General features: G+C 41.6%; 1 protein-coding gene across 6 annotated transcripts in view; it reads left to right on the top strand.

The window, feature by feature from the left end:
* The window catches only part of tanc2b (tetratricopeptide repeat, ankyrin repeat and coiled-coil containing 2b), a 141,995-nt gene that overhangs the window by 48,625 nt on the left and 69,412 nt on the right, over positions 1 to 23,958 (top strand). For 5 of the 6 annotated variants that reach the window (XM_071463497.1, XM_071463506.1, XM_071463499.1 and 2 more), the window contains 2 exons: positions 15,954 to 16,025; positions 18,912 to 19,091. In XM_071463497.1, coding sequence (XP_071319598.1) covers positions 15,954 to 16,025; positions 18,912 to 19,091 — 252 coding nt within the window. The remainder of the gene's footprint in view (positions 1 to 15,953; positions 16,026 to 18,911; positions 19,092 to 23,958) is intronic. The other variant, XM_071463504.1, reaches the window with a different exon arrangement.

Raw genomic sequence — 23,958 nt, 5'->3', positions numbered from 1 at the left:
CGGTGTGCACTCTGAAAGGTGAAGGGTTTAAGTGTGTGATCTAAGAGCAGCGTTGAGTGTCTGTTTTTTGACTGGTGTCAGCAGCATGTGTCAGAGCTTTCCTCTGACTGATTTGTTTGTTCTGTTGTGGCTACTCTGCTTGGTGTCACCTTGACCCAGGTAGCGGGCTTTCTCAGCAATCACTGTCCTGCCGGCATCGTACCACACCTTGGACACTGTGTGTGTGTGTGTGTTACTGAAAATAAATCTAAAGTGAGAAAACTGGAGGGGCCGTGGTGTCTGACAGATGGCCATTAGAAGAGAAAATTGTGTGAGCGACAGAAATGAAAGATCAAGTGTGTCTTGATGGTGATTCACTCTGTTCTTCATGTAATATCTGTCGCTCTTTATGTCCTCAAGTTTATTAATAACACCAAGTCTCTCTGCTTGCTCTAGGTGATTGGTTTCCTCAAATTTATATCACCTCTCTGTCTGAACCTCTCCATCTTTCTGCCCCCCCTCAACTCCATCTACCCCTCTCCAGAGCTGGGTATCAAACCTCCATAGATCTTTTTTTGTACAGACCAAAAATGTCTCTGTAGAAGAGAACCATCAAATACTGGAAGCATGATTAGATTTGTAATATTGTTCACTTAAATCAGAATCAGGACAGTTTTAGACAATATTTATTTTTGTTTAAGATCTCCTGTTAGGATTTAAAATGTAAGAACTTTGGCTCCTTTTGTTGAAAGGTTTTGTAGAAAAACACAACTCAGAAAAGTCTTGTTAAGGTTTCCGTGCTGAAACTCAGGTAGAAATAATATCCAGAAATTCAAACAATAACCAGTTTAACCTCAGTCTTTCTGCTCATCCATTAAAAAGCAATCTCAAGTGCTCCACAGCATTTTCTCTTCACCCTGTGCTCTTTTCTTATCGTCTCATTAATAAAACTGCTTATTAAATGTTAATATTTTTGCATCAGGTTTCAAAAGTCAGTATCAAATGCTTTGTCACATTATTATAGTCTTGCTTTCTGAATCTGATATTTCCTCAAATTTATATCACCTCTCTTTCGGAACCTCTCCATCTTTCTGCCCCCCCTCAACTCCATCTACCCCTCTCCAGAGCTGGGTATCAAACCTCCATAGATCTTTTTTTGTACAGACCAAAAATGTCTCTGTAGAAGAGAACCATCAAATACTGGAAGCATGATTAGATTTGTCATATTGTTCACTTAAATCAGAATCTTAATCAGAATTTTATAAAGGACATTTCTGTTTTATCACAACCTGAATCTTACACACGAGCAGTCAGACAATCAGACAAGTTGTGAACAAGACAAATGTTCATCCAGATGATCTAAATTACTTTATTTAAAGGTAAAACTGAAAGTGACAGGTATGTTTGGTGAAAGTTGGAATTGCAAATTGGTTAAACTGGTTTACGATTGGCCTGCAGCTACAGGTTAGTTTAACTGTTGGTTAATCTGATGATTATTGTCTCAATTTGTTGCTTGAGTGACCAGTGAACAATCCAGAAACTAAAGATATTCAGTTTACTATCAAATGAGACAAACAAAAATCTCCTAATCTACCTAATTATTTAGCATTTTTGCTTGAAAAATGTTTTAAATCCAATATCCAAACAGTTTTCTGTTGATCATCTTATAATTAATAATCATTTTAGTGTTTACCTTCATTTTCTTCCATAAATAACTTTGGCTACTGTACCTTTAAACAGTTTTGCTGTGGCCTTTGCTGTGAGAGTCAGGGCCACTGTTTATTTCTCTGGATCTTAATGAACCAAATAGTTCACAATAATAATAATTTCTTCTGACATTAGCAATGGCAGAGCGACGTCACTATAAAACGCTCTGGAGGTATCGTTTAATTTGTGCTGATTTAGGTACTCCTGTTGTTTTTATTAGGAGAATATTGAACACTGATGTTCGGGTATAAAAGCAGGTTCATACTCAGCAAAGTAAGGATAAAAAAAAAGATAAGTGTTCAGGTATTGGCACCATTGGCATTGCATCTGAAGATTTCTAAAGATATCGGGCCGGCTCACTCGTCATCTCCTTCCTCTGTCACTCTTGTGCCTTCTCTCTCTCTCCCCCTCACTCTGTCATCACTTCACTTACTGTAACTGTTCCTTCTTCCTCGCACACTCTGTTACTCTCTCTCCCACCTACTCAGATATTTCTGGAGAACAAAAGGAGCGAGAAGAGAGGGAGATAAAACGGTAGAGCGGGGAAGGCTTAATGTACCAGCCCTGCGTAGGCTAATGAGTCTTCACCACTCTGTCCCCTCTCTTCCTCACATCCTCCTCTCTTTTTTTTCTCTCTTTCTTTTTTTACAAGTCCTTCTGTCTCCATTCATCCACATCATCTCATAACCAAACTTGTCCACCTTGCTCCTTGAAGGTGCGCCCACCTCAAAGTAATTTCCCTCTCCGTCTTTGTCTTCTCCATTCATCACTGCTGCTTCTTTTCCTCCTCCTTCATCCCTTTTAATCAATCCATACACTCTAACATTTTCATCACAGCTTCTTTTTACATCCATCCTCTTTTCTTCTCATTCCTTCTGGAGTGGTTATTTTCTTACTCCCCCTCATCTTCCTTTTTTTTTGTCAAGTCCCACTCATCCCACCCATTCATCATCCATTTATTCTCATTATTACAGGTGCTAACCATTTGCCATCCCTTGTCCTCACTTTCGTTTGTTTTTGTATCTTATTTCTTTTTCCCTCATACACATCGATCCACTCCACTGTCCTGTTTTGTTCCATCACTGTTTTTGCTCCACAGTCTTTTTTCTCCCTGGCGTACCACACACTGACATGCACATATATAGACTCCAAATCCTCTATAAACAAAACAGCCTGCTGGATTGTGCATTTGGCCGTGAGAAATATGAAATAACATGGTGGTGCCCCATTTAAATTTTTGATGCCATGCAGGACTTATCTGCCCCCCTTCTGCAGTGGCTTCCTGTTGTTCTTGCCAGTCGGGAAACTGGGCTTTCATTGTGCCTCTTGATGTGGATGGGCTCATTATTGCTGCTCAACGCTGTGTGGCTTTGAATAGCAGGAAGTGCCCTTGCTAGCTGAGCGTTCTGAGGGATATTGTGTTGTTTCGCGCTGCACGATAAAGGCAGCAAAAAACACAGCGTTGCATAAGTGAGCGGCGGCACTGGTTCACTTCACAAGATCTGCAATTTGCTAAGGACCACAACAGCAAGGCGTGGACTAAACCCACGCTAATGTGTGTGTGTGTGTGTGTGTGTGTGTGTGTGTGTGTGTGTGTGTGTGTGTGTGTGTGTGTGTGTGTGTGTCCAAATGCGTCTCCCCGACTGTCTCAGATTGATGGCAGTTATCGTGCCATCTCTGAATTCAAACCTACGGTCTGTCTATGTCTATACTTGTCTGTCTGAATGTCTGGCCCCCTCCTCCTCTTTCTGGCAGCCATGTTTTCCTCTCTCAGTGGCTGTAACTCCTGCTGACATTCACTGGGAGGACAGGATTTATCAGGCCCCCGGATAAATGTATCTGCTTTGACAGGTCGGGTGACGGTGCCAAACATATTCAAGTGCACATATGACAGGTGCATATAGGCTAAAACAATTAGTTGATTAAGTGATTGGCTGCTTGAAATTGATTTTTGATGATTGAGTAATTGCTTAAGTCATTTATTAAAGAAAAATGTCAAACATCTAATGGTTCCAGCTTCTCAAATGTCTGGATTTGGTGTTTTTCTCTGTTATTAAATCATTTTAAATGGAATATCTTTTTATTTTGGACAGTGGGTCAGACAAAACAAACAATTTGAGGACATAACCTTTGGGTTTGGGAAGCTGTGATGTTGCATTTTTCATATTAGTAATTGATTATCAAAAAAAGAAATGACAGATTAAATAATAGTGGAAATAATCATCAGTTGTAGCCATAACCCTTAACTCTCCAGCTAAACCTGCCCTGTGAGCTCTAGACTTTTTCCCTGTCCACATTTTTATTTTGTTTGTCATTGATAAAACTGACTGTATTCTCTTTTTTAAAAAGTAACGTCAAAGAAGACCAGACTCCTTGCTAATTTTAGTTTATTTTGGCTCTATATGTGTGTCGCCTAACAACATAACGTAACTGTGGGTCATAATAACCTGCTGCACAGACTCGACTCGACTGTATACAGCTCGCCATCAACTTAGAGATGAAACAGTCAGTTAATCAGTCAGTGAACAGAAACTTAATCAGCAGCTGTTTTGATAATCAGTTAACATCCCAGGTTCTTAAACACGAGCATTTGTCTGTTTTATGTTGGTAAGTTAAATATCTTTGGGTTGTGGAGTGTTTGTGGACTAAACCGGTTCTTTAACTTCCTCTTGGTTTGTAGGAAACTGTTGTGAGCGTTTTTCACGATATTTTTAACATTTTGTTGACCAACAATTAAACAGCTGATTGACAAAATAATTAACTGATGATAAAAATAATCAATAAGATCTACACCCAAACAGAATTAAGTACTCAGCTGAAAGCAACACATGAAAAATTGATGTTAGACCAGCATGGTGGACCTGCCAAAAACAATACTCGTCTGTCACACACACACACACACACACACACACACACACACACACACACGCACACACACTCTGACCCATATCCTGGAATTTGTGACCTTGTTTTTTTTCATCCATTTGTGAGTTTTCTATACTCAGCAGCATCACTTGTGTTGAATATTAAAAGTGCTTTTCCTCCGTAGTTTGTTTCTGAACCTGAGCTGATTTCACAGTAATTTAAATTCTATACAATATTCAGTTTTAGTTGGGTCAGTTATAAAACTCTAGGTGTTTAGTTTGATAGAACAGCACTAAATATGATGATAGCAGCAGCAGTTCAGGTGAGGGCATTTGCGTACTTTCATTTCACACTTCTAAATATATCCACATATCACACATACTGTAATATAGGGTGTAGCTGTCATAGAAATGATAAAAGACATCCAGCCACATACAGCAGCCTACTTTCTCTTCGCCATGTGTAAGTGTCGGTGTCTGCTGTGGCACTGCAGGCTCTACAATCCCCCGGTCTCTTTTATATTTAATGCCTATTTCATTATTCAGGCCTGCTTGTTTGGAGGTGTAGGCCCATCTCCATTGCAGTTGAGATGGTGTGTGTATTCTCCGGATCTACTGTCTAGTCCCCCCCCCCCCCCCCCCTTGCCCCCAACCCCCTTATCGTCACAATGACACCAAGAACAGAGTGAATTATTGCATTGCTGTGGACAAGCAAAGGATAAGAATAACAGAGCGCGATGAGAGAGGGCACAGCAGCAAGGACAGCCTCTGCCATCCCTCTGTTTCACCTCTCTCCGTCCTCCATTGCTTCGTCTGTTACTATGGCCACCTCTCCTTTTGTTTCTCCCCAGTCTTCCTCTCTTTCTTCCTTCTCTCACTAATTGTTACCCCCTTCCAGGTTGAAAGCTTTGCACTCTGACTGGAATGAGGAGAAAAACAAAATGACACTCTGCCCGTCTGCCGCTGGCCTTTTTTTTTTCTATCCAGCATCAAACACCCTCTTAACGGCGGTGTTTATGTGCTCGTGGCTGTTTTGGAGACAGCGTGTGCTGGGCTTTTTTATCTGCTGTTTGTTTGGTGTTCAGCTGGTGCTCCAAAAGGAGAGGTTGCACTCTGTGACTGTGGCCCGTATAAACCGGCACCAAGCATTAAATCATTATCGAAATAGATGAAAAATAATCATTTGTGAATTGCGTGCATGCGTCTGTTGTCTGCCTGGTCCTGTATCCCTATATGAGGTGGAGTCCTATGAAAACATGACTCATTTCAGAGTTATCGCTCTTCAAAATGAATATCTCCAAATGGCCACTCAAACAGGATGATGTACATTAGTCATACAGCTTGCACAAAAAGTACACGGAAAGTTAAATTGTAATGTAGAAACCTGCGAGAGAGGACTCAGACTTTAAATGTAGCATCATACACTAATCCACAGTCGCCCCTGTGGATTGTTTGTCTGAATTTCATTACCTGAGCTGAGCTTTGCATTTTAACAGGGTTCTAATTTTGAGATCCCTCATTTTCATAAAAATGTTTCTCAAGTTGTTAAAGTCTCATTTTCCTTGTGAAAGGCAGAGGTAAACATGGAAAACAATTGCTACTGATGGCGTCGTTGTAGAGGGCAAGCTAATGCATAACTTTGCAACAAGTGACGGTTGCAGAGCTGCTAACGGAACAGATGCGACGGTTGCTTCAGTGTTTTGTGCGGCAGAGTTGATGATTATGAGGCAAACATTTCTGAATCCCTTGAATATTGTTCTTGATGCACTTGATCTTCTAAGAGCTAATTCATCCCCAGAGGAGCTGGCGAAGGCGAGATTAGGGTGTGGTACAAACTTCTCCTTCCACAGTTCTGGTTTTGTTGTGAGGCTTACAAATCCCCACAGCACAGAGGAGCCCCTAAGCAGCAGAAAAAAGGATCAGTTTTACCTGGACGCGTCTTTAAGCCGCTGTATGGTAATAGCTCTGACTGTCATTCACCGAGGCAGCGATTTGAAAGGCAGAAAATATCTTCCACCGTAATGAACAATCAGGCGCCGTGTGAATTCATCAGGAATCCAACCTTTTCCCATTAAACACTCTTCTTCGGTGCAGAGAGGAGCATCTGCAACCTTAGCAGGAGTCGCGCACACCCTTCGCCTCACTGTAGACAGCCCGAGGTCAGAGGGAACTAGAGGTGATGCTGCAGACTGAGACGCGTAGATTAAACTGAAACAAGGGAAAAGCAGAAACCCACAATTCCTGGACAGCAGGTGCAGTCCAGCAGGCTGCCCACATGTCAAATGTTTACTTCAGTCTACTTCCTCATTTGCTTATGGCTCAGCTGGTCTTATAAACTGTTAATCAAGGAATTGATCAATCAGTCTACAGAAAATGAACACAGTGCAGTTTACGTTGATGACGGTGGCAGGTTTAAAGCAATGGCTCCTTGATTTCAGACTAACAGACAAATGCAGCTTCTCATTTCTAACAGGAGCAAGTTTTGTACGTTTTTTTGGCTGAAAGCTGATTTTAAGCTTGTTGTTGTGATACCATTGTTGTCCGTCATGATACAGATTCCAGTATCTGAACCTATGGCTAGCAGATACTGAGTACTGTCCTGATGCCTTTGTAAAACAGATACGTGAATGCCATTAAAGCTGCTCTGTCATTATCTAATTTAAACAGTCATAAAAAATAAATCTTGGGATAAATAACAGTTTCTACACTAGTTGTCTAAGGTTCTTTAAAGCTCCTCATTCTCCTATGTGTGCATACAACAGCACTGCTTCTCCTAGGAGAAACGCTGTAAACAACAATGGGATAATCAGTGTTTAGAGGAGGGGTTTTGCAGCTGAATACTAATGAATTGATCGTCATTCAAAAAGAAAAACGCCAAACATTTACCATTTTCATATTCATGGTAAATTAAATTCTTTTCGACTGTTGACAAATCGAGCAGTCTGAAGAAATCACCTCGGGCGCTGGGAAATTGCAAATCTTTTGAATATTTCCCGGCATTTATAGATTAAATCTTCAATCAGGAACAATAATTGGCAGATTGACTCAACGTGTTAATGAAGAGAGGTTTAAATTAAAAAGGAAACGAGGGAGATTGTCATTGTGGTATTAGCGGCGGAGAGAGGGGGAAATATGAAGGGAGATGGGACAGGTGGGATGTCATTGTCAGGGATTAAAAATGATAGAAACAAAAGCGTCATTCTTTACCGGAACGCCTGGAGGCAGACCAGGAGCATTACCAGCTTTTTATGTCTCTGCTCATGCTCTTACTCTGCGAGTCTCAAGGCAGCCACAGCAAAATCCTTATAACACTTCCATTTCCGTTTGGTTATTTTTGCTGCATGCTTTTCACTTCACTGCTCTGTGATGTAACCCCAGTGGTGTGTCAGACTGAAGGTAGGAGATGCTTGATGCAGCCTCTCTTTGTTTTCCAGACTCTTATTCACTAGGTTTTTTTTTTTTTGAACGAAGGCCACCCACTCAGTGCTGCGACACAGCTTTTTTCAGCATCGGATGGTAGCGTAGGAGTCGGGGCATATCACTCTTTTCTTTCTTTCTTTTTTTTTTTTCATTTTTCTCTCTCTCTCTCTTTTTCACGCTCTCTTTTCCTCCCTACTTCCTCCATCATAACACCTCCATCCATCCAGGACACTGCTGAGTCGTGGTGCTGTCAGCCAGAGCCTGACGCACTCAGCCACTCACATATGCGTCACCTCTCTGGCCCACCGCCACCGCCGTGCTGTTCACTGTCCTCCAGATATACCTCGGTGGCCAGGGTCACAGGCTCTGGGCTTTTCTGGAGGGTGGGAGGGGATAAAATGTTATTTTTAAGCCAAGGGAACACGTCTTTTTTTCTTTTTTGTTGGAGTAGAACATGCTTGGGGCAGGTACATGTATACTGTATATAATATAAACAAACATTTTTATAAGGATAAGGATTTGTTCTATAATGGGATTATTAGTTGTACTTGCAATACTTAAAGCAGCAATAATCAATAACTTTTATAATAACAAAGTCTGAAAATGTGAAAGGGGTCACTCATAGCGATGAACTATCACCTGAACCTGTAGATTCCCTCGGTTTTATGGAGCTTTATATTGACTTTTAACTTCATTGTTTAGTCCAGTTCACAACTTAATCGCTTTGGATCACTCCCACCGCTCTTATTGCGTCATTCTGGGGCTGCATCAGACACCTGTTTTCAGCGAAGACGCTCTAAAAGCCCACTGTACACTACCCACTCAGAGGCAAACAGCAGATGATCAGAGTTGGCGACTAGCTGGTGAACATAGTGGAGCACTTAGCAGCTAGAGAGACAGAGATTTCCCTCAGGAGTTGGTAGAGACCAAAAACAGAGCTGAAAGAGAGGGAATATTGGACTTGGATTCATCACGATGATACATGAATGATAACGTTGCTTTCTAACTGCTGGATGTGTACAGAAGAACTGTTTGCCAACTCACTTCGGTTCACTCACTTAAAAGTTGATAATATGTCAGTGTAGCGTTCCCAACTTACTTCCTCCTTTATTGCACGAGCTGTTATTGGTAAATTGGAAGAGATCATTGATTTACAGTTTGCTTTTGGCGGGAAAACCAATATGCAACAGCAAATGAGCCACAGATACAACAACGTAAAAGAGGTATTTTGTCTGAATTAGAGGTAAAGCATTTGCCGGTTCATCTTGGATTTATATTGATGATATATGCAAATAAGCCAAACTGTATAAACTAAAACATATGGTTGTGTGTATTGGCTGTTTTTGCAGGTGTAACATGAAATTTTGTTATTTTGTCCCGTGTTCATGGGGAAAGGTGCTCCACTATTGGGCCTTTTCAATACAACAAGTTCCACTTTGAGGGTGAGCTCCTGAATCAAAATTTTGGCAGATGACACTAAATGCATGTCCCGTGCTGGTGACAGGTCGGTGTGTTCAAATCCTGTGTGTGCATCCAGGATTGAGATTGTGTAGGCAGTGTGTTTTTAAATTCAGTTTTTGCTGCATTATTGTACTCTTCAGCAGGCAGTAGGCATTAGAAACATTCAGAAGTGTCTACTACCCACACAGTACTCCATTTTTTGCTTGCTGGCTGGCTGGGGTTGTTTTTTTTCATCCTTCTTGCTTGTAAAGGAGTAGGATACACACATTAAATCAAAGCTGATATAGGCATTGTCCTAAACGCAGTTAACAGCTTGTGAAACTGCCGGCTCCCCCCCACCTTCTCCCACCCCCAGTCTCCTTCCCACTACTTAGCTAGCACGCCTGCATTATGCTCTCCCCACAGACTCACAACTACAAAGGTCCATAACAGTGTCTTCTCCTCTACTGGGAGCCCTCAGAGCTGGTGCAGCTCGTCCTCACTCAATCTAAGATTGCTTAAGAGTTGACAGGGTTGTCTTTTGGCCTGTCACTGCAGGTAATACAGCCAGTGACAAACAGCCAGCGCGCCTCAGCCTCAGCCTCAGCCTCAGCCTCAACCCTCCTGTGGTGTTGCTTTAAAACCAATACAAGGTTGAAACATTGAGCAGCATGGCCTGAACCGTGTTTACAGCTGTCAGATGCTTAAACAACAGTCAAAATAGTTGCTGTTTAATTGTCCGACGATTGACTAATTCATAAATTGAGTAACTGTTGCAGATGTGATGTTTTTATTCCAGCAAGCGACAAAACCCATGATCTCAAACAGCTTTTTAACTAAGTAATTATGTTATTAATGAACACACATTTATATTTGTCAAGGTTCTGTCACATGAGACTTCTGTAGGTTTTCGTTTTGTCTGCGCTCTTCCCGCTGCTTTCATGTGCGTCGGGAAAAGGTGATGTCGTGTATTTATGTGCTCCAATCAGGAATTAGCTTTGAACCAAAGCTTGTGTCCGAACTCACTCACTCATTCACTGCTCCCTGTAAGTAGTAACCATCAGTTGTACACTACTTTTCACAATGCATTATGGGATACTTTGAGTCCACTATATATGTTGTAATAATTTTCACAATACATTCGGACAGCGCTACAGAATATCACTATATCATTATATATTGGACTATAGTGAGTGATTTTGTGTGTCATGATGGTCAATGTTCTCTTCCTGATTCAAACTTTAAGTATTATACAATCATTACTGGATTTAATGTAGAAAAATACCTTCCAGGAGATGCAATAATAAAGTACCACAGTACCTGGCTGCTGCTGGTATATTTGTGTTTTCTATGATTTTTGCAGTCCTGCTGTGTTTCCATCACAACTTCCCTCTTTCATCTTTGATTGAGCGAAATAAAAGTCTGAAGAGCTGATTCCAAACCAGAGGTGGACTCACCACCAGATCTACTTTTAATGAACTTCATAGTTGAATTTGAAATAACTACATAATGTGTCTTTATAATTGCTGAGGGGAGTGAGATTTACTGCAGCACCTCCCAGTGTCCCCTGCAAAGAATATTTAGTCTCATCTGAGCATAGCATCCCTGATCTTGTTGTGTAATGCTGTGCGTATGTATATACAGTATCTGTGTGTGTGTGTGTGTTGTGGTTCCCTATTGTTTTACATTGGCAGGATGTCAGAACCTTCCACTTCCTGTGGTAGACCAGGGCTGGCTCAGTGCAGCGGGGGAGAGACAGCACTCGACGAGCTCTCCCTCAGAAGACGTGCATGTGTTTATCATCCTGTGCATGAATTTTTGTGTTAGCTTACACCGAGGCTGATGCTAATGAAGACGTCTGCCAACTTTACATCTGAGCAGATGCCTGCACTCTCGCGCGGCTCGGTGCAGCGCACCGTGGTGTCGTGATTCATTAAGACGCTCCACTTTGTTGTGAACCTGATTAAATCCAGTTTAAATGGACGTCAAACCAGCGGAGCAGAGTTTTCATCTGAGACTCAAACTCAAACATCCGACCTCACACTTAAGCATCCCTGTGCTCAGAGGGTTCAACGACTGATCGATTAGTTGATTGACAGCTCGAATGCTGTGGTGATATTGGTGCTGTCTACTGACCAAATATCTTAAGACTCTTAAGATATCTTAAGACTCAAATAAAGGTAAAAGGGTTAGTTGATGAATTAATTAGACAGTTAATGGATTGGCAGAGACTTAATACACAAGTTTGATAATCAAGTGATTTATCAATAATTGATTTCAACCTCTAGAATATTAGAATATAATATTAGAATATTACATTATAATTTTTAGCTTTTCTGTGTTTGGTGTCATTATAAATTGAAGATCTTTGGGTTTAGACTGTTGGCCAACCAAAACTAGTGGTATGAAGGCCTCATCTTGAACAATTGTCACTTTTATCATTCACAGAGGCCATTGCTTAACAGAAGTAGTAATAGAAATTTGAGAGAAAAAACAAAACAAAAAACAAGACTCATTCGTCTGAGTCGTGATGTGGACAATAATGTCTGCAGCTTTGTAATTTTCGGGATAAACTTCCTGTAACACACTTGAATTGAAGTTCAGGGCCCCGCTCGAAGACACGCGAGCAGTAAATATCCCAGCCTCTTCTCCAGCGACATCAGCAGCTGCAGTTTGGCAGCGCCGACTGTTATTCTCTGACGGAATCAACACCTAGCACTGATTCATTCCTTGGCATTTACCTTTTCTAATTCTGAACTTTTCTTTTTTTGAACACTCTTTAAATCAATGTCTATTTTGGTGGATTACCCGTGGTTATATCTAGTCACGCAAGACAACGGCGTGTGATATATGGCGCGCACATTTGTTTTATTTGAGTGTGGGTTACCGTGCGCTGAATATAAATGTCAGTATGTTTATGTAGCTCGCACATGATCCTTCTGTGTCTACATCAGATAGTTGAGACGGTTTAACATTTAGCTCGCTGGAGAAAGAAGTGTATAATAGGACTGCAGCATAATGCAAGCATGGCGTGCACTTATTGAGAAATGAATCATTTCTTGCACCAGACTTGCACATTTATTATTGTGCTTTTAAGATATTTAAAGTACAAAAAGGGATTTCCGTGCATGGTGTGATGCATTACAAGAAAGAAACTGTGATAAAACAGGAGGAAAAATCTGTACCTACGTCGAACCTGGAGTATTAGTTTGATGAATGGTGAGAGGAATTAGCTGTGACATGGAAAGTAACTGGTGTTTAATTAGGCTACTACTTTGCTTCCTGGTGAGAAAGTGGGGGCTGACAACAAGTTGGCAACACAACAACATTAGGGCCCCGTGGAGGCAGTGAGCAAAGGTAAGAAATAAGCCTGAAAGGAACTGAGGCTCGCACTGAATCACTGTGCTGTCACTGAGTGAAGTCATCGAGCTGAAGGATGTAATTCTCCAGGCTCCTAATATCCGGGATGTGTCTCAGTTACACGGCTCAGTTGTAATCTCTCTTTTTTCCTTTTCCTATTGTTGGCTAGTTTGGAGGGTCCCTCAGCTGGAAGGCGGGAATCAATTGCACTTTTGGGGCAGTATCGATCCTGTTTGTGTGTGACGTGACTGATAAGTCATAGAAACAGAAGCAAACCCATTTTGACTCTTAATTTGTTCCACTTACTTCCCCCCAGATTAGTTATTCAGAGTTCCTGGATGTCCAGGGTAAATATCAAAACCCCTTTTATGTAACTAGTGATGACTTGGCTTCCCTGTCAGTTTTCTTTTTTTTCCAAAGGTGATCACACAAATGATCATAATTTACAGTAATCACACTCAGACAGCACCTGGGGAAAGAAGCCTCATTTCGGAGGTCACATTGAACACAGTGAGCTGAGGCAGGTTCATCAAAGTCGGCCTGAACGATAATGAAAGCGGAGTCCTCCGCCATGCTCCGTGGGATCACTATCAGATGTCACGCTGACTTTTCCCGTAATGACTCTTTGTCCAAGTGCGAAATTGGCTTGCTCCTTTGACATCCTTACACAGCTCCGTGGCATTACAGCTACAAAGAACGGCCAACACACTAAATGCACCATTATTTCTTTGGTTTAGGAGATGGTCTTTTACTTTCAGGGAGAGTAAAGCTTTTGATTTTACAGCTGAATAGGACACGGTTACAGAGTGCAGATCGGCTGTGCTGACTTTGAATCGGATACTGAGCCCTGTTCGGCTGTACTCTCACAAGTGGTTGACAGATGTTCGTTAAGGAACCACACTGATGTCCACTGTTTGTCTCTGCGGCTGGGAATGAAAACATGTCTCTGTCCTCTGTCAGCCACAGGTCCTCCCCTTTCATGTTCCCTGCTTAATATGCCATTGATCTGTGCAGCAGGACAATGCACTGTGATCACTGGTGACAAGAGAGCGATCTGAACAGGAGAATAGAAGCTTTCGCCTTCGAATAAAAGAGCTACAAAGATGTGTTTCTCGAGCCTGAAAAGAAATTGTAGTCGAGAGAAAGGAGGCTGCAGTAAAGAGGTAAAGCCACATTTGTGCTGTGTGGATTTTTTCCAAAACCTCACTAACAGTAGGTTTAACGTAGATATGTCATTTAGTGGGTGGAATGTAATTGGACCTGAATAAAAAATGTTTCATTTCCATCCTCATTTCTTTTTTTACACCAAGCTGCTTACCATGTGTAACTCACTGTGCGTATCACAGTCGGGAGAGCTGCTGTAAAATGAAACAATATAACCACACATCAGAAGAAGATAAGGCCCAAGAACTTTGTCATCTATTGCGTCTAATTCTGCAGCTTGTTGTCTTTTCCGTTCATTTAAATTATTAACGCCTCAGCTATGACATTTCGAGCCGCTGAACGCGTCTGATGACAAGCAAGCTGCTCGAAACGTCACCTGAGGTGCTAATCAGATACGCCACAGGAGCGTGGCAAGTGTGCAAAATCTATTACTGTACATCATTGAGCTTTCCTGCTCACAGCATCACACTCTTTATATGTGTGTGTGTGTGTTTTCACGGCTCACTGTGCAAGCAATGCTCGTTGGTAGTGTGCACATCATCTTCAAAGCCTGCATTGATTTTCGCGACATTGATTTTACAGGACAATATGGCTCATCAGGTATACGAGGTGAGAAGCTATTTTTGGTCGGATGAAAGAAATGGAAGTTGTCGGAGTAGTGTCAGCAGCTGGATGTTTGTTTGTGTCTGGAAACATCAAGAATGAAACAATCGTGCTGCTGATTTCATTTCTTTTTAAATCACTCCCAAATTGTATGTTTTTTGGATTCCATCACATTTCACTGCTTTATTTTGTTGGCGTACCTATTTGTTTGACACTTTTGACACATCTTGACAACGGTGGCTCGGGTCAGGAAGCGAACGCTGAAAATCCTCCGCGGAGGACTTCCCTCCCACAATCAGTGTCAATCTCGGGCTGGCCCAGTTCTCACACAATCATGCCCCACGGCTTATTCTATCTGTCCATCGACAAGCTTGATCTTTCCACCAGCGAGCCAATCCAGCCTGCTGTGTGGCTACTGGCACACAGTGTGTGAACCTGCGATGGGAGAGATAATACTCCAGTATTTGTTTGGGTTTTCTGGGCTGGTGGTGAGATCTGTGATTGATACACAGCGCGGAGCTTGACAAAACATACAATCCCTCTGCGATAAAGGACTCTACTTAATTCAACATGCCTTGATTTATCTACACATGGAAAACCCATTGACTTAGACTAGTGTCTTTTTTTAAATATATATATATATATATATATATATATATATATATATATATATATCCAAGTAGTTTAGAGTTTATTAATAGCTCATTTAATTCCAGTGGGATGTGTTAATTCTGAGTATCAATCGTTTGTTCTAACCCTCCTCTGCTGGCCTGTCGTACTGTACAGTAGATCCATCCACACTTGAACAGGATTATGAAACAATCCCCCAGTGACACTGACTGTGCTGCCCAGTGATGCTGCCCCCCCCCCCCCCCCCTTCCCTCCTCTCCATCCCCTCTTTTCAGCTCCATCCACTGTGGCTAATTCTGCCTGCCTGCACCCTTGGGCGTAATTGATCCTCATATCGTTAACGTATGTGGATCTATCTTGGGAAACGCCCACTGCTTTACTGCTAGTCCAGCGCTCATTGAACCGTAGAGCCCAGTGAGCTCTGTGATTGTGGCTCCACCACAGGGCTTTCTGCATGCAACAATGGCTGTAATGTAAACTGTTTGGTTATCTGCATGGGCAGGCCCCACAGATAGACTCAGTGACTGTTTAGTCTAACCATGGGGAGGCGGAGAAAGTGGAGTTTGGCGGCGCGGTCACCCTTCGCAACCATGAGGGGCCACTTGGGCCCCAGGAGGAAGGGTGTGGAGGGGCTGTGTGTGAGCAGCCTGCTGGGGGTCCTCCGGTCCCACACCTGGCTGATTGGAGAGGAGGATGTGGCCCTGCTGCTGGCCCACACCTCCTCTCACTGCTACCAGCACTACCGAGCTCACTCCCTGTCTTTCTCCTTCTGCTCCTTCTCCGCAGATGGTGGGAGCGAGGACCTGGCAGACCCCCGCTCGCCCAGTCTAGACCCTCACCTGAGCCACGTCGGCCAAGGTAAGCTAACAATTATTTCACAATTTTTTATCTATTTATTTATTTTTTAAATAAATTCCAAAAATGAGAAGAATGACCTTGCAGATTCATGAAATTCAGTGTAGCTTCTGAAATCTAAGCGCCCCAGCAGTAGCTCCTCTTCTCTTCTCTTCTCTTCTTATTATGGAGTGTACTGAGCTGCACCCAGCCGTGAATGTGTATTATGTGAGTGAATGAGAAACTGAGTCACTGAGAAAAACCACGCAAGCTCTTTTCCCACCTTTACCTTCTCATTTCCAATAATACTTCTCTCTTGGTACTCTCTTTCCAGACTCTATTTCTTCTCCCTTAATGTTTTCACTGTGGGAACCCACAGAGGCCTTCTTTGCAGAGTTGTATTTTATTCGCCTTTATAGCAGAACAGTTTATGACCACTGGAAATGAAGTTATATTTACAGGGAGAGAACTGTTTCAATTTTATATTCTTGCAAATTTGTCTGTAAATCAGGGGAAATAGACTATGTTCAGTATGACTTCAGATAGATGTTTATCAACGGTGGGAATGTCAGAGCATGGCAGGAAATGTTTTGGGCAATTATAATTTCATATTGCAGCCTTCTTTTTTTTTTTTCCTCCTCGTGCATGTTTTCAGCTGAACACCTCGATGAGTAGGTGTTTGTGTTTATTTCGAGGCATGGAGTGGCCCTTAAACATGTCTCTCATCACAGTCTAAAATAAAAGACCATCATTTCCCTCTTGACGTTTTTGTTCTCAGGATTTTACCGCTGAAGTGCGGCTTCTCCTCCCTCTCCACCCTTCCAGTCTTTGCCCTAAATCACACCCTACGATTTCTACTTCAATGTATCACAGCTTGTATGAGACACTTGAGAAAAATAATTTTCTGGGTGTTGAAACCGTGTAACAAAATTTTCAAAATTTGTCGTCTTTGGTGTAACTGGTGATTTTAATTAAATGCCACAAATTTCTTTCCCTTATGGAGGATATTTGGTTAGTAGTAGTTTAACCCAATATTGGATATGCATTAAAGGTCCCATATTGTATATAGGTAGATGTCTGTGTATTTTTTTGATCATAAAGGAGGCCTAGGTTCTATATTAATACTGTGAAAGTATCAAAGCCTCAGTCCACAGAGAAATGCACACAGTCTTTATTCAGAAACTGAGTCTTAAAAACAGCCGTCAGTACTTCTGTTACTTTGTGATGTCACAACAAAGCAGTCACCTTTCTCAGCCATGCCCCAAGCCCCGCACACCTGGACCAACCATCAAACCTTGCAGGATTTGGTTTCTCTGAGTGTTTACCTGAAATCTGCTATATTTTTATCAGACCACTCAGAAGAGAGTCAGCCAATCAGAAGAGAGGCTGCCTCTCTTCTGATTGGCTGACTGACTTGTTGTTGCTAGAGCTCCAGAGAGAAGCCTGAGAGAGGAGATGTAAAACTACACTGAGATGGTTTTTGGTTCTTAAAACTGAAAAGTGTAAAATATGGGACCTTTAAAATGGAGTTGGATCTTGATCACTGGTAATTTGCGACCAGAATACTAAGTTCCCACTTGGTATTCACGCCAGACTCTGCATATATGAGGAGAATTTCCATGTGGGGGGTTGTAACCACTGCTCTGGCTGTTATTTTTTGCTTTAGCAGTGACATTCCCCAGTGAATGGATGGAGCAACTCCAGCACTGCTGGAGCCGCATAGAGACGTGTGTGTTTGTTATTTCTTCCATGTGTGCAAGTGTTTCTGTGTCCGTGTGTTTGCATCACAGCAGCCGATTTGCCCCCATCCTCGCCGTAATACAGGCTTCCTGTGGGACTTGTCATGGCCTGGTGTCTGATAATGGCTTCGCGTCTCACTGTGGCGGCTGCTATCTGATGTGAGACTGTTGCTTGACCAGTTGGTTTTACAGCTTCGTCTGCAGGGAAATGGGCAGTCTGAGCCAGAACTGATTCACAAAATGGATGTTGTGTTTGCAGACAGCTGGCTGTTTTTTTGTGTGAAGTTTCAAAAAATGAAATCCCTAAGTTGTGATAATTTGTGGTTTTTGAAGCAAGAGAGGAAAAGGGAGTGGGTGAATGATGGAGAGTGGTTGTTTATGCTCTGTCTGTAATTACTGCTCATTGTTAGAGGGTTTTTTTGGGTAAATAAATGCTCTCTCATGGTCATGACTGCTCCTTTTTTGGGGTTTTGTTTAAACACATTTCATATGGTTAGAAAATCCTCTTTTATTATATCAAAATAGTGGGGTATCGTGTTACTGTGGGGCTTACAGAGGTCAGGCAGCCTGTAGTTTATAGCAGTGAATGTAAACAGCACGTGCTGCCTGCAGGGCTGTTCTCTCTTCTGGGTCACGCCAATCTTGTTACACTCAATACTGGTGCTGCTCTGATATCACAATCCCGGGACCGGGTCGAGGTTCTCCCACATAAACACCAGTACAATCCAACACAGTAGCCAAACCCTAAAACCACTATGAATGAATTGTTTGTCATTTATCAAGCAAGACGACAAACATTTGCTGTTTCCAGCTTTTTAAATCGGTTGATTGAAAGATATATTTTCATAAGACTGTGTCAGGGAGGATATGAACTGTGTTGCATTATTAAAGCATTTCTGTCGTTTTGTCCGGCCTCATTAACTGTTAGGATTAAATATCATCTGAATATCAGTGTCATGAAATTGAAAAAAACGTCCTCTCATGAATCCACAAAGAAGGGAGCGCAGAAGATTACATCGGTGACAGAGTGGTTCTCACATCCGCTGCTTTCTTTGCAGAAAGTGATTCTGCGTTTGACCCAGCAGTGTTAGAGCGTCATCAAATTTTAATGCACTACTCAAAGGAGTGAGGAGCATCTCATGCTACTTTGTGTTTGCCTCCCTCCCTGCAGGTGGCAGCATAGACAGCGACTGTGCCTTCGAAGGAGACTACGCCGTGCCCCCGCTCTCCATGACCGAGGGCATGCAGCACATTCGCATAATGGAGGGCGTGTCGCGCTCGCTGCCCTCCTCCCCACTGCTCACCCACCAGACCATCAGTGTCAGGCTACAGCCTGTGAAGAAGCTCACAGGTAAAGACGCTGCAGTGACAGAGGTTTCACACAGGGTGCACGACTTTGAACTAGTTAGCCTGTGTTGTCACATGTTTTTTTTTTTTTGTTTTTTTTTTAAAGCCTGTTTTTTTTTGGGAAGAAGAGCACAGCCAGCAGAGATGTGGGCTGAATCTGGTTCAAATTTGTCTTGTACGCACATCCTTGCCTGTAGCTGTCCTCCCCCATGGACTCATTGTACTAATACAGCCTCCCTTAACCCTTCACTGTACAACTGTAGGCAGTGTACCTAATCAGAGAATCACACACAGTGGATTTTATGAGACAACGTGAAGAGGAGTGGAATGATTTCTCGCCCTAATGCTTGCTGATAAGCAGTAATCACTTACCGTATTACTTACCCACTAATTCTGAGAAGAAACATGAAGCAGGGCCGAGCTCTGGCCTGCGGCAAACACTGCAATTTCCCATTCTTGTAATCACCAAAGTCCTACCTAATTGACAGTGCCAAGACCAGCTGATGGACTGTGAGCTATGGCCGGCTCGGCCTTCCTTTATGGCTCTTTATCTCTCACCACTAATCGTTTCCTTCCACACTCATCTCTGACATTCAGAGAATGTGGAAAATCGCCTCCCCTCCGTCTCCCCATTAGCTGGATTATGAGTCTGTGTCATGTTCGCTCTGCTGTTATTATGGGGAAGCTGTGGTTTTGGTACACAGGGCAGTCAGGACGTCCAAGGTTTCCTGCCGTACTGGGTTTCAAAATGAGAAATGATCATTGACATTGCAGCTTCGCCTGATATCAGTGCAGCCTCCACACTGAAGTAGAGTGGGTGTGAAGGACTTTAAAGCTTGATTCAGCAGTCACCACTAGGGTGCACCAGCCTCTCAGCTACCTCAGATCATTAACCATTTCTGATGTGCCAGGGGGACCGTGAGTTTTACATCATACAGAATGATTTATGCTCTTCCCCCCCGGGTCATTCAAGCTGTGGGTTTTTAAAGAGGAAACACGCCAAAACTGATTTTCTCTCATTTTAACTGGGTGTGCCACGACACTGTGACGGGATCCGGCTGAGGCAGTTTTTTGGGGATCAGCAGTTGAGAATTAGATTTGAGAGCAAGCCAATCTTATCAGGCTGAATCACACTTTTTTGCTTCTCTCAGCTGTTAGAGGAGCCATCTTTGTCTCTTCCATTTGTATATCTCTTGCACTTCATGTGTTGTGGCCTGATTTGATGGCTACACTTTGGTCTGTGTGAATCAAAATGAATATTTAGTCAGCTTATGTGAATCTGTGAAAAAATAAATAAATAAATAAATAAATAAATAAATAAATAAATAAATAAATAAATAAATATATATATATATATATATATATATATATATATATATATATATATATATATATATATATGTATGTATGTATATATATGTGTGTGTGTTTGTGTGTTGTCTTGATGGGTGTCACAGAGGAGAATGCTGTTTAAGAATAGCTTGATTAATGATGTGCAGTGCTGTCTCATGTGTACTATTCTTATTCCACAGTCGATGTGGGGACAGATCTTTTAGTCGAACATGTCGTCGTTTGCCTTGACATATTATATATCAGTCAGGTACTGGTGGTGCCGACGGCTGCTTTGTATTTTTAGATTTTAACGTGGGAATTAGGGATTGTCACATTTTGAACATGCAGCATGTCACAGCTGTTCACTTCCTGCAGCTCAGCTTTGTCTGATTTGTTTCACCTTTGCATAATAAGCGCATAAATAAGTGTTCATGTGTGTTTGTGTGCATGAAAGTATATGGTATAAATTTGGCAGGATCAGACCTTCACTGGAGCCACTGGAAAACAAAAACTATTTAAACTGTTAGATTTTGTCCAGCGGGTGTGACAGATGTAGCGCTGCAGGACGGAGATCTGTACATCACAAAAGGTGATTTGGCTCCTTTCCATACTGAATGTGAGGAACCCTCCCGACAAGGCTTCTTCTTCAGATCACATGTCGATATAACTTTAAACAGCTTATCGGCGCTGCATCAGCACGCCAGACTCTATGACAACATACACAAAAGCCCTCAAGTGCCTCGAGGTACCCCCTGTCCTTCAAGTCCTCAGACCTGCGTCTGCTCTCAAGTGGCATCGAGCACCAGATTGTTGGGTCTCATCCACCCCGGCTTTCTCACCCTTTAATTAATTCAACTCAGCGCCACTTCCTGCACAGCTTGACAGTCCTAAGCCTGTGTGTGCGCGCTTGGCGTCAGAGGCCACCACCCCTCCCATGCCAGAGATGGCAGAGGTGGGAGAAGGACTCGTGACAGAGCAGTGCATTAGAGAGCACACAGCAGCAGGTCTAAAGGCAGCTGCACTTTGATCTTCCCCGGTGGCCTCCACCTAGTGCCCCCTCCCTCTGCCCTCCTGTGCAGCCCCTGATTGCCCTTAGGGAGGGCAGAGTGAGGGGTGGTGTTGGTGAGGACTTGAGTTATTCTGCCTCGTGGCTCTGATAGCATGAAAACGCTATGAAAGCGCTGACCTTTTTCGAGAATCATTGAGTTTCTGATTTAATCCCCTCTGCCTGCGTGAAGACTCTTGAGGGGGGCTTCAGATGCTCGAGGGGTCAACTTGTAAAACAAATTGGTGAGGAAGGCAGGAGTCATACATTACAGGACTCTACCATCACAGTGTATTCATTCTAGGACATTTAATGATGTAACAGCAGTTACACTTTTTCACTGCATTTTTTGAAAATGTAAGAAGATATGTAGTAAAGCACAAGCCATACTCCCCGGTCTGATATATAATTTTCTTTTTACAAAAACACAAACTTAGTCAGAAAATAAACTTTATACTGAGAGATGATGTACTTGAAATTTAAATCAATTTAAAATATTGAAATATAGACAAAGCTATGTATATTAGTTATTATTCGACTTTCTAAACTTAAGGGTAATTCAAGTTTTCACAAAACAATCTCACTACAAGGTTCATTTGATATGATCTGGAGCTTTTGATCAAATCACATGAGCCTCCTCAGCAGTTTGAGTTGCCCAGTTGAGTTAATACTAATACACACATAAGATACTGCTAATAAAATACATATCTCTGCAGTTAACACCTTTCAGGTTCTTTCTGCATAATCGTCCACATACAATATACACCAGTATACACCAGTATATACTAATCAGCTAAAATAATCTAATAATAAGTGTCTGGTGGGCCATTCTGCTGCTTAATGGGTGTTTTTACTTTTGATAATTTACTTTATGTATATTTGGCAGCTAATATTTAAACAAATATGTAACTTGTAACGTATTTTTTATAGTGCTACTTTTACTTGAATAAAATATCTCAGTATCTGTCATGCCCAAACATCTGTAATACAGAATTAAAAAAAAAACTTAAAAGAACTGGAGTTTCCATCACTTTTAATCCAACTGAACAAACAATTATATTTTTATACTTTATTAAACTTCTAAGGGAGAGTTACTTTTAATCCTCCTGCCTTCTTGCCTGAAAGGTCAGACTAAGGTCAATGCTGACTTTCTGTGTCTAACTGAAGTGTACTTCTGTTGGCCAACGCTGCTGTTGCTGTGAAAAGTGTTTTTAAGCATAGTGATCTGACATATTTTCAAGCCTTTTGAATTTCTCCCTGAAAAATGTTCATTTTACGACACATTTTTAGAGCGAGTCGTGATGTAAGACTTTTCTGTCTCCTGCTGTGCACTCATGAAAACATATGTTCTCACCAAGGCTCAGTAGTGGAGGACGAATTCACATTCTTTATATCAGTAAAAATAGCAATAGCACACTGTAAAAGTTAAACACCTGCAGTGCAAAACAAGTACAGTACAAAGTACAATCAACGTTTCCAAAATAAAAGCACTCAGTACACAAAATTGATTGATTGATTATTTCTTATGCATGAATGTATGAATATGTTTAGTAACACTTTACTTTGTAGGTCCCAGAACTTCCTGTAATTTCCTAGAAAGTAAATGACTGTGGTTTCATCTGAAGGTTCCTGGGAAGAACTATTTTAATTTAGTCCTAATTATAAGAAACAGACTGTTCAGTTAGTGCAGTTCTAATGAATTAATTCCAATGAATTTTTAATGTTACCTAGATAGTCTTATAGTAAGTCATTAGGATTTTAATTGTTCTTTCATTGGAATTTCTTTGCAAATCAGTGAAATTACACAAAAGTAACTGTCACAGAATATTGAGACATATAATTTGTACCTAATTACACAGATATTTCCACAAAAATCTTTTAAAATTACTATAAAATCACTCATTTCACCACCACCTTGTATGCTGTTGATTAGTTTAATCAATACTGGTGCATTATATTCTCATCATATGTTTTGTATGAATTGAACCTTCTTGTCAGGGTTTGTTTAAGCAGCATTCCCAGATCACTGTGTTTACATCTATTTTTAGTTCTCTTTTTATTTATTTATTTATTTTTAGTTGTCTGAGACTATGAGTAGCAATGATTGCTCATTCTCGCAGTGATATCTCTATAGCTGATTATTATGAGTTGTAATCACTGATTGCTTATTTGTATCTTAATAAACCCCTCACTCAAGTGTCAGGCTCACCAGAGAGACGTCTCACTCACTTGATTGATTGGCCCTGCTCCACTCTGAAACATTTAAGGGGAATTATTTCAACATCCCTCGCCAGATTTCACATGCTTTCTCCTAATTAATGGCAGCAATCAATACAATTACTGCCTCCCCACAGATTGCCACATAAAGGTAGAAAATTGCATTTGGCCTTAAAGCCTGAGAAAAAGGCTTGATTTAATTATACCAGCTAATTTTTCCCTCAGTCTTGCTGCAATTATCACAGTAATATGAGTGTATCTAAAATCCATTGTGTCT

Source organism: Trachinotus anak, unplaced genomic scaffold, assembly GCF_046630095.1.
Source record: "Trachinotus anak isolate AG129_WGS33_773 ecotype Australia unplaced genomic scaffold, CSIRO_AGI_Tana_v1 ptg000025l, whole genome shotgun sequence".
NCBI lineage: Eukaryota > Metazoa > Chordata > Actinopteri > Carangiformes > Carangidae > Trachinotus > Trachinotus anak.
This window is presented reverse-complemented; position numbering and strand designations above follow the sequence as displayed.